The sequence below is a fragment of the Nematolebias whitei genome, chromosome 8, assembly GCF_014905685.2.
Source record: "Nematolebias whitei isolate Nwh7 chromosome 8, NemWhi1, whole genome shotgun sequence".
In the NCBI taxonomy this organism is placed as follows: domain Eukaryota; kingdom Metazoa; phylum Chordata; class Actinopteri; order Cyprinodontiformes; family Rivulidae; genus Nematolebias; species Nematolebias whitei.
In genome coordinates, this window is record NC_056505.1 from 31,641,671 (window position 1) to 31,653,339 (window position 11,669).

Genomic DNA, 11,669 nt, shown 5'->3' on the forward strand with positions numbered 1-11,669 from the left:
GTGACAAAATTAAACAATTGAATAAATCATCCATCCATTATCTTTTACCCGCTTCTTCCATTATGGGTCACACGGGTCGCTGGTGCCCATGTCCGGCAATCACTGTGCGAGCGGTGGGGTACACCCTGGATGGGTTGCAAGTCCATCACAGTGAATAAATCATGAAATAAATAATTTAATTGTGTATTTAATAATTTAATTGTGTATTTAATGGTGTATTGATTGTTTATTTAATTATCCATCCATCCATCCATCCATTTTCTTTACCCGTTTATTCCATTTTGGGTCACGGGGGTCGCTGGTGCCCATGTCCAGCAATCACTGTGCGAGGGGCGGGGTACACCCTGGACGGGTCGCAAGTCCATCACAGGGCCACATAGAGACAAACGAGACAAACAACCATTCACTCTCTCACTCACACCTAGGGACAATTGTAGAGTTATCAATCAGCCTAACATGCATGTTTTTGGTCTGTGGGAGGAAACCGGAGTACCTGGAGAAAACCCACGCATGCACGGAGAGAACATGCAAACTCTACCCAGAAAGGCCCCTGGACCGGGGTTTGAACCAGGGACCTGCTCGCTGAGAGGCAGCAGCTCTACCAGTTGCGCCACCGTGCTGCCCTTTATTTAATTATGTTTTAATAATTAAATGATACATTTCATTATAGTATATTTATTTATTTAATTTTGTCACATTCCATCCTCTATAATAAACACCACTGTCCACAACCAGGAAAAACGAAAAAAACGTGCAGCCAGAAATAAAGGGGGTAGTGAACCAGTGGCAAGGGGAGCAAGGGGTTAGAAATTTGAGCTGTGTGTGTGCATGTGTGTGTGTGAGGATATCTTTTGCAACATAAGGAGGAGGGGTGGAGATAGATGTCTGCTGCTTTAAACAGGAATGTGTTCATTTTAAGGGAGAGGGGGAGGCTCAGGGAGCATTTTTCATCATTTAAAAGCACCAAGGAGAGGGAGTGAGAGAGGTGCAGCGGAGAGAGACAGCCTCTAGAGCTGTGAGGCAGAAGTGATGGATCCAGCCCACAGAAAAGTGACAGTCTTCTCCTAACGGGCCACAGGCAGCCCACCAGCTGGCCCTGGACTCACACACTTTACTGGGAAATTACCTCCAGCATCAAACTAAAAGGTACCACTTGTCTCCTCTCAGGGTTCAAACATTTTAAGAAGATTTTTTTTGTGGAAGAACTTTTCATATTTGCCAGAAAGTTTCAGGGAGGTTTGGCTACTGCTGGACAAACGACAGTCTTTTAGTAACAAACTTTAAAACCCCTACTGCTTCTCCACTGTTGGACTGGACTGAGGGGACAGGAAGTGGACGGACAGAGAGAGAACGGAGAACGCACGGGTGAAATTCACCCACGTGGGATGATTTTCTACCAAGACAACCTTGAGACAACTCTAGGAGGAGGGCAAAACAGCTAAAGGAGCCTCGTCAGCCCAGTGCAGTTATCTTGTAAGCTTTAAATAAACTGTTGTGACATTTTGATTTTATCTTGGTTAATTTGACAGAGAAAGCTCACACCTGCATTATATTGTGCAAAAGGCTAAACTCGCTGCAAAAAATAAACACCAACACTTGTGACCATTACTTTTACATTTAAAATAATGGCATTTGTTAGTGATGATGAGAGTTTGACAATGTGCTAAGTTCCTGACATGATGCACTAGGATGGCCATGATGAAGTCACTCTCTGGCTCTTCTCTCAGAAGCTGCTGAACTCCACACAAGGATTTTGAGTCACCACTTGTCATGCAGCATCTGCAATCTGACTCAACGTTTGGTGCCAGAGGCCTACTTTACTTTACAATGAGTAACCAGACTGAGTTGGATTATTACATTTGGAGTTTAATTTAGCACACATGTTTGAGAGAGATTCAATTTTCAGGATGGAGCATTTTTTTTGTCACTGATTTATTTTAGAAAGTGTATTTCAAAACAAAAATCTGCAAAGGAGCAGAAGAAAAGGCACAGTGGACGTGAACAGGATTTGCAAAACGTCAAATTCAATAGGATTCTTGAATGATGTGCTTCTTTTCATTATCTTAAAAGAGACCATTCTCGTCTAATGAAATTAAAAAAAAAAAATCTTACTGTGGCAAGCAGACAGCAGCTTCAGGATGTTCCCCAGGAAGAAAAGAGGACGGGGGAGCCGGCTGCTGAATCCCCTCTTTGTTTCTGTAGCCAAAGTAGTGTTTGGATAAGGGGGCTTTGAGGTACAATGGTGGTACTTATCGAAACAATCCCACAAGACCCTCTGCCTTCCTATCGTTGATATGAGATACAGAAAAAAGGCATCCAAAAGCAGGAGAGAAATGTTTGACGCCAACAGTTAAAGCGGAGTTAATAAACTAAACGAGTAATCGGGCTTTGGATGTTCTGTTACAGAGATTATGTTTTGGAGCAAAGAATGAAATTACTCTTAAACTTGAGTAATAGCACAGATTAGCCTTGGCTGATTGACTCTGACTCCGATCCAACGCCTTTTGGGTGTCGTGTAGGACAGTGCTCAGCAGAGCTGGCACCCATTGAAATACGCAGCAAAATCTATCCTCTTCTTTTCTGGGTTCTGACAACTGAGGTGCCGTGTAGCTGAGCTGTGGATGCTGATGATGCAGCATTCGCACAGAAAAAACAAGATACCTGTTCGGTCTTGTTTCTAAGTTCACTGGGAATGAATTGGGTCAGATTTGTCTTAGAGATACGGTGGGGTGGTGGTCCTTCGTGCAGAGGGTCTGTCTGCCATAGCCACTGATTCTCCACGTGAGTATGGCAGCTCTCGCTAATGAGGTGACGAAGAATGCGAGGAATGCCATGCTCAGGCTGAAATGAGAGGGACTGGGGGTGAGAGATATGAGCCAGTCTGAGCAAGAGCAGTCTGCCCACCTTCTAATTAATATGTGCTGAGCAGGAGCAAAACGGCTCGAACACACCGAGGAGTCCTATAAACACTGACCTCTCACCTGAGGACAGTTAACCAACACGTGTCGGTGTGAAGCAGACTTGAAGAACTTACCTTTGTGGGCCATCCAATCGCACTGCGACGAGGAGCGATCCACTGAGCGCCATTCAGCTGTCTCTTTGACACTTCAACACCTGCTAATCACTGCAGTCCTGTCAGTGGCAGCTTGCGTGAGCAAACAAATTCTTAAAAAGCCCAACAGGTAAGAAGGAAGTGAAGGTTATTTGTTGTTCCCTAGGGCAGATTCTACATGGGTTAATGACAGGTTGTGTCTGCTGGGGCAGATGGGACTCTCGAGGTCCCTGGGAGACAGAGCCGACACTAGAAAGCAGAAAAAATACAATGCTCACACTTGTAAACACATATTTCATCACAAGCTGCCAACAGTTTCCCCTCAGCTTTGAAGCAGCAAAGCCTCGAGCAGGAGATTCCAGGCTAACAATGTCCAAAATGAGACTTTAGAGCAAAGAAAAAAAAAAGTTTCAAAGAGACGGGATCAGGATCCCAGGGGAGAAACCACAAGAGCCGCAAGCCCAATCCACTCATCAACACATTACTAACAGCAGGCTCAGAACGGCTCTAATTATCTCAGTGTGGGCCCATTTGTACTCTACTATTAGTGATTTATTCAGCAAATCATCTACAATGCTTTTATTTCCATGAAAACGACACTTATAATTGTGGTTGTATAATCTTTGTGTCGTGCATTTGCAGAGGTGACGTCATAGGATGCAAGCTCTGATAAGGCTTATGTCATATACGATGCGTTTGCTAAAGATAGCTTCCTGCTAAATTGGAAACAGATATGTCTTAACCTTAAGTTTTTTTTTTAATTAATTAATTTTTTTAATTAATTTATCCTGGTTAAAACTGTGTAATTATATAAGAAATTTTAAGAAACAATCAGCTCGTGCTACGATAGAGATTTTACAAATGCAGCTCATCCACTTTAGGTTTTCTGCAGTAAGAAAAGGTGTTTATACGGTCAGTGCAGACAGATACAACAAGAAGGCTTGATTGTGCCAAGGGTCATGCTCTTGGAAAGCGCCACATTTCTCCTCTCCAACTTTCTAATCTCATGTGCTGGCTGTGAGCCCAGATCACCAAGACAAACATGGTTCTCTGACTTCTTATCCTTCATTTTATTGTTAAAAATTCTATTCTGTACTGTTTGTCAGAAATACATAAGAACTGAGAATAAAGTGCACTACTGCTGATATCCTTATGCAGTAATTAAAAGCTTTATATGTAATTCTTGATGATTAGACGGGCTCTTTAAGACTCTGGATATGTGTTATACAGAAGCCGCAGCGCTCCAACATGCTGCACCTTTCACGTAATGACCTGCTTCTTCATATTTATGTAGACCAGAACTTATTATACTTCTAATAACACTGCATCTTTAATAACTTTACACAGTTATTATTTTTAATAATAAAAATGTGAATGTTAATACCTAGTTGAGGCCAAACTAAGCTTTCATTTCTCCTGTAATTTCAGAGAAACTTGAGGGTTTTAATAAAAAATAAATTGCAATTACAAAGAAACTGTAACTCCAAAGAGGTGAAATTCTTACATTTTCCACCTTTGAATGAGGCTGTGGACAGGTCTGATGCAACACAATCAGAATCGTCTTGAATGCTATCGTCTGGAAGTGTCTCAGTTTTTCCACATGCTTAACATTCAGGCCTGCAAATAAATAGGAGCGTTTGTGCGTAAAGGGCAGGCCACGGCAGCGGCCCAACGAGCGCCAGAGCCAGGACAGCAAAATAATCTCATCGGTCTCGAGACAACTGATTACAGAGATGAGCACAGTGTTGGACAGAATTAATATTTTTCTTGGCTTTGATAAGCGGCAGGTTACTTTTGATAGTAAGGCTTGGATTTGCACATGCCAAGCTCAAAGTAAAACATAATCAGTGAATCAAACTTTGAAAACTGTGTAGCCGCCGTGAAAATTCATATTTGTATATTTTATATATCACAGCTGAGTTTCATGTACGCTTTGACATGGAAAGTCACAACAGCAACTGTTTTGCTCAGCTGGCCAAGTAGAAATTTTCCTCAGATCTTTGACAGCTGCAACCTGACAAGCTTTGGGTTGTCATGCACGGTGCTTTTTGCTGTTTATTCCAGTTAATAAAAATAAAATAAATGCATACTGACATTTAAACTTCTGCTTTTAATAAAGACATTACTTCAGTCAAAATAAAGGTGCTGCCTTATCCTGAAGATTAAACAGAGAATAAATGTTGCTCATTAGAGTTGTGCACTCAAACTGTACCGGTCAGTAAAGTCTGTTAAACCTCAGCTTTAAAACATGTTTTCAAACCTGTTTAAAAATAAAGTCAACAAACTACAACCAAATTTACGTGTGTGAAGACTACAGTGTCAGTGAGACTTTCAAACTAAAATGTTCACACTTGGAGTTTGTGTTGTGATGACTCTCAGCTACTACCACATCAAATATTACCGGTAGCTCAATATCTGCAACACTGAATGAATCAAAGCCATGTTTGTGTTTGCTATGGATAATTGGCTGTGGCAGCCATATTGAATTGGGTGGACCTAAAAATGTCAGTCAGGTGTACATTTAATGATTACAGTAGTCCCTCGTTTATCGCGGGGGATCCGTACCCTGAAGACCCGCAATAAGTGAAAAACCGCAAAATGGGAATAGTAGTAAGTAGTAGTTTATTTTAGTATTTATATAAACCCTTTCTGCACTAGCAATATTCTAAACAAAGTTTTTAAACACTAAATGCTCCAAAAAGCACAAAATGTCATGATTTCAGCTCCCTGCCTCCTCTGCTCTTTGTCACCTGCAAGCGCTCTTGACCCCGCCCACTTCTCCGCGCTGCACTCTGAACAGCTGATCAGAAGTTTATCCTGGAGCGGTGTGGGCTGCACAAAGCTGCAGGAGGAAGCTTTTTCTTCTACAATGGGCTGCACAAATGTGCAGCAAGTTCTAAACAATTTAAAACAATTTATTTTAAATAAAAATTTCATGCCGATCGTGCGGCTCATCCATCAATCAGCCAGTTGCGTGTCATGTCCAATTTTATTTTGAAAAACTGCAATAGAGTGAATCCGGGATAAACGAGGGGCTACTGTACTTCCTTAAAGTTTATTAAAATCCTCTCACTGGTTCATGAGATACTTTGCTAACTTTGAGAAACAACTACACTCACATACACATTGTTGCTCACCTGTCGGCTGCAGGCAATAATTATGTAGGAAAAGTTTACCAAAACAAAAATTTTGTGTTTATCACCATCCCAACTTTACAAGAGCATCAGCCAGAGTATCTTTCTTCTTCTTTGTCTCAGCTAAAGAGGAGAAGGAGGCTATGCAAGCTCTAGCTACACCACCCCCACCCTAAAAACTAAAACTTGAGACAGTCTCTGAAAATGATTGTATGGGTAACGACAGAACTAACATAAGCAGAGCTAACTGGTTACGAGCCTATGACCCACAAAAATAAACATGATAAAGATCTATCACTGCCTTTGTTTGGTACAACTACACTTGATTCCCCTTTTTTGGTTCAACCCTGATTAGGCAATGATTTTGTGACCTTATTAATTTCCTTTGTTCTTTGTTCTGTGCTGCAAAAGCAATACAATATATATTATTACGTGGTGCATGTTTAATCTAAGACATGAGGGTTAGACAGCTATTAGAAGTATAAAAACATTTAGAATTTCCAGCAATAAGAAAAACTGACAAGCTATTCTGAGCAGAATGTCCAGAGGACCAGATTTAACTTTTTTAGATTTTTCTACCTGATTATTAAGCATGCATCAGGATATTCTGAGCAGACAATAGATCATTAATGGGGTTATCATTTGAAGACAATTTAGAAGTATCAAAAGATGAATAGCATCTCTAATGCTCATAAACGTCTCTGCATAACTTTTGCAAAGATGACCTGTGACTGTTTAAAAATACTATCTAATCATACTGCATTTTATAAAAAATTCTCTTCAGGTTTTGGTGAGTTGGACACAACCTCATGGAGCCCCCTCCAATGGTCCTGCTGGGGGTCCTTCTCGTTTATGGACTAGCCTGTGGTGTCCAGCTGACGCTTGGGAGTCTCTCAGGCAGTAGCCATGGCAAGACCAAAACCCAAGAATTTGGTAGCAGTGAGGATGATCTAGAAGGAGAGTTCCTCTATGCCGGAAGAAGCAAGCGTGCACCAGCGGACCAGCCGCAGGACAAGTGTTCCTATACTTTTATAGTGCCTCAACAAAAAGTTACCGGAGCCATCTGTGTAAACTCCAAGGAGCCCGAGGCAATGCTGGAGAATCGGGTCCACAAGCAAGAGTTAGAGTTGCTGAATGTGGAGCTACAGAAACAAAAGAGGCAGATTGAGACTTTACAGCAATTGGTGGAGGTGGATGGAGGTATTGTCAATGAGGTCAAGCTTCTGAGGAAGGAGAGCCGAAATATGAACTCAAGAGTCACTCAGCTCTACATGCAGCTTCTCCACGAGATTATCAGGAAAAGAGACAATGCCCTAGAGTTAGCACAAATGGAGAACAGGATCCTGAACCAAACCTCTGAGATGCAACAACTCACCAGTCGATACAAAGATCTTGAGCACAAATACCAGCACTTAGCCTCTTTGGCCACAAATCAGTCGGCTCTTATTGTCATGCTGGAGGAGCAGTGCCAGAGTCGACCCCCTCAACGTTATGTTCCCGTCCCCCAGCCACGTCCTCAATCTCCTCCACCACCACCACCACCCATGAACAAGCCTTACCAGCCACCTGTACTTCCACGCAGTAGCAACCCAATCAGCAATGAGATCCAGAGTGATCAAAAGTCTCTTGTTCAACCAATGCCCTCTGGTACACACAGCCCGTCCACAACAGACGAGCCTAAAGGTGAGTTCAAAAGTCCATTTAGAACATTTATTTTTAATGGCATCTGTAAAAAAAACGTCAGTTTCTATCCTAAATAGTCACAAGCAAGTCATTGTCTGAGCAACCACATCAGTATACATAAGACCATCCATTCTTCCATTTAGAGCAATTCAAATATGTTCCACACATTCCAACAGAACAAGAAGTTGTTGTCTCTGGTCTTTTTCAGATGGATATCATCTAATTACCATAATTTAACTCACAAAAAGGCCAAAGAATATTTAGCAGCAAGGTATATATGCGTACTTACTACTTTGCTGGCCCTGTGCCAAATTGTTTTTTGAACACAGATAAGCTGATTTAGAATAAGATGTGAGGATTTTGCAAGGACTATTAACGTTTTCTTTTTGTGAGGAACTATGCATTAGTGGGAAAGAGTGGAGAACAACAATAAAAGAACACACCATTTCCATGATGACGGGGGTGCTTTTTTCCATTGACATTTTGCACTAATGCCTACCATGAGAAAAGCAGCCTTTGAATTGATTGCTTGAAAAAAAAAAGGCAAGTAATTTCCTGTTCATGGCCATAAAATTAACACCCTTAAAAATATTCAAACCCGAAACACAAAGAGCTGCACATGAGCAGGAATGCAGTACAGTATGGAAAAAAGATTAAAGAGGTAGCAAACAGGGGAAAAAAATCAGCAAGAGAAAGAGGAGGGGGGGTAATTACAAACAGAAAAAGATACCCGGAATCAGTGATGTCATCTGTTCCAGTTGCACCAAGCAAGAATCAGTCATATGTTCCAGTGAAGGAGCAGGCTTTATCAGGCAGAACAGAGCAGGCCAGGGCAGGGCAACTCTCTGGCTTGTCTCTGCTAAACAGAGACATTCCTGAGAGTGAATGGATGACTGAGCATTGGCCAAAAAAAGACATCGACCAGAGCAAAATTTATGTAATTAAGACATTCTTTAAAGGCTGTGTAGGTATAATAATGGGTGTTTGATTGAAATTTACATACCTCTTTATTGTTTTATCCCTAGCAAGCCTTTGCTGTACCCCTCTGTCACTAACTCTCCTAATACATTTACCCTTGTTTGCCCTTACTGTATTTAAATACTATGTAATGCATGCCAGTTGGCAAACTATACACGTGTGGACTTTTGAAAATTTTTCAATATCTTTCAAAACAAATTGCTGCCAGAGAGTCGGTTGCCCTTTTGCTTTTTCCAAGTCTGCCATTTTAGTTTAGGATAAAATCTAAATGGCTTAGGAGAGCAGGTTTCAGTGACTTTACCCATTAACCTGATGGCAGTTCTCTACCTTGCACTAAATTTGTAAAACATCTGTAGCAGTAATACAATTGCTGGAAAATATGAAGTATTCAATTTCCCTCATCTTATTGCAATTTTTGAAAAAAAGCTTGGTAGACATTCTGGCAATTTAAAGGAGCATTAAAAGCAGACGTATTCATCTTAATTAGGTTTGTGTCAGTGAATTAATAAAAAAAGCAGATAAAAGGGATACCCAGCAAAAAATTATGTGTTGGTAGAAAACTTAATTGTGGTATATGATGGAAACATGCTGACTAAATTTTATTTCCATATTTCAGTAGTCAGGATTCCCTTTGCCCTCTTGCCAGAGCTTATTTTGGCTGTGTAGCTGAGTGGCCATTTCCCTTGTGGGAAAAGCAGACAGAATCAATTTTAAACTCACAGAGAGCTTGTGCTAAATACTGGAAGTTCTCTATGTTGGAATATAGCATTTGCTTTGTGTCATTATATGTATTTTTTGTGTGTTTTATTTTGTATTTATGAGGTACAGCTGCAGTTAACCAAGTTTTCATGTAATCTGCCTGTTCAGGCCCATTCAGGGATTGTCTGCAGGCTCTGGAAGATGGCCACACTGCAAGTGGCATGTACCTGGTGAAGCCAGAAAATGCCAACCGCCTCATGCAGGTGTGGTGCGACCAGAGACACGATCCAGGTGGCTGGACGGTTATCCAGAGGAGGGTGGACGGATCTGTCAACTTTTTCAGGAACTGGGACACATATAAGGTGCAACAACTTCACACCCAATCAAAGACTTTACAGTTTGAAGAGAAAGTGGTGGCTTGTGTTAGGTGTTCTGACACCAACCAGATGTGAACAACTAATGAATAGATTTTTGTTGGGCTTTTGAAACTATGGTTCTCCTCAGTGGTACCTGCTTCAGTCACAGCTTTGTGACTTAATGGTTCCAGAGAAATTCTCTTGTGAAATGACCTAAGACTAAAATACAAGTATGGGAATACAAATGGGGACTTAAATGTCACATTAACTGAATGTGAACACTCATGATGTGCCAAGGAAATAATCTAATTTTCCTAATACTATATTATAACATATGTGTTAAATGACTGTTTTCTCAGTGTCAACCTAATTTCCATATCTATTAATGCTATGGATTAAAGCTTCCCACAAGCAAAGGGAGTTTATTGTAAAAGAAATGACACTTCATTGCCAACAACTGATCAAAAAAATGGTTTTGTTTGAATAGTAACATACATTTCCAAGACTTTTGCAAAATCCCTAAACTGCACGAAACTTCAATATTACTTTTGTACATTCACCAGAGTAAATGTTTTCATAATTCAGTGCATCACAAACTGGCCCATGGTGCAGGATGAGTAGAGCCCTGAGTGTTGAGTTTCTTGAGGAATGAAGTGCATCCCGCTGTGTTTTCAATAATAAAATAACAGTGGAAACTTGGGTAGATGATGCAAGCTTCCAACTTGACTTGAAAGCTCCATTTATTTTAATGTTCCTTGACAACAACAAAAAAGATAAAAATCAAAACTACCCCCAGCTCATGAGCAATGACCTTGAATCATTCTCCAGGTCATCCAAACTACCTGCTCAATTCTCAGAACAGTCAGAGAGGATTTCCTAATCGTTCTGTTGTTCTTTATTACTGCGCTTCGCAGCAAGGGTTTGGCAACATCGACGGCGAGTACTGGCTTGGTCTGGAAAACATCTACTGGCTGACGAACCAGGGAACGTACAAACTGCTGATCACGCTGGAGGACTGGAGTGGCCGGAAAGTGTTTGCAGAGTATGCCAGCTTCAGACTGGAACCCGAAGCTGATTACTACAGACTAAGAGTGGGGCGCTACCATGGCAACGCTGGAGACTCCCTCACATGGCACAATGGCAAACAGTTCACAACACTGGACCGGGATCGTGATGCATACACAGGTAGCAATCAGCATTTGGCAGACTGAAATTCATATTTTTTATTGTTTATGCCTGACTTTTATTTTCCCCCTCCAATTTATTTAAAGGGAATTGTGCTCACTATCAGAAGGGAGGCTGGTGGTACAACTCGTGTGCCCATTCCAATCTGAATGGAGTTTGGTACAGAGGGGGACACTACCGCAGCCGCTACCAAGATGGAATCTACTGGGCAGAGTTCAGGGGCGGAGCCTATTCACTCAAGAAAATAGTCATGATGATCCGTCCTAACTCTAACACCTTCCACTAATCATCCAAGGAATGTAGATTTTGTAGTCAGAAAGCAAAGAGAAACGTGATCCTCGAAGTGCAATTTTGAAACATCAGGGTGATATTGATCTTCCAAATAATTAAAGTTGTGCATTGTTCAGTTATCTGATTGTTTTTCCATATGAGGCATCTAAAGAATACTTATATCTGAGGAAGTATTTTAAATAAACCTCGTCAAACAGGAAGTTAAGGTATGCTCTGTTTTTCATCTGATGGCGTAAACAGCTCTACTTTAGGAACAGTATCTTTATAGCTGGTCAGAAACAGTTGAGGTTG

General features: G+C 41.2%; 1 protein-coding gene across 1 annotated transcript; it reads left to right on the top strand.

Annotated features, from left to right (window-relative positions):
• Positions 1–1,058: 1,058 nt before the first annotated feature.
• On the top strand, positions 1,059–11,406 carry angptl2b (angiopoietin-like 2b). The gene is made up of 5 exons (XM_037680583.1): positions 1,059–1,473; positions 6,971–7,869; positions 9,715–9,908; positions 10,817–11,087; positions 11,174–11,406. Exons 2-5 carry the CDS (start codon positions 6,996–6,998, stop codon positions 11,371–11,373), a joined length of 1,539 nt encoding a protein of 512 aa, XP_037536511.1. The 5' UTR covers positions 1,059–1,473; positions 6,971–6,995; the 3' UTR covers positions 11,374–11,406.
• The last annotated feature ends 263 nt before the right edge of the window (positions 11,407–11,669 follow it).

Bases quoted from the DNA above. Each gene is read 5' to 3' on its own strand.
- angptl2b (XM_037680583.1), top strand. From the start codon at position 6,996: ATGGAGCCCCCTCCAATGGTCCTGCTGGGGGTCCTTCTCGTTTATGGA. The intron at 9,909-10,816 runs GTGCAACAACTT...TGCGCTTCGCAG, and splicing joins GGAACTGGGACACATATAAG to CAAGGGTTTGGCAACATCGA. The intron at 11,088-11,173 runs GTAGCAATCAGC...ATTTATTTAAAG, and splicing joins GGATCGTGATGCATACACAG to GGAATTGTGCTCACTATCAG.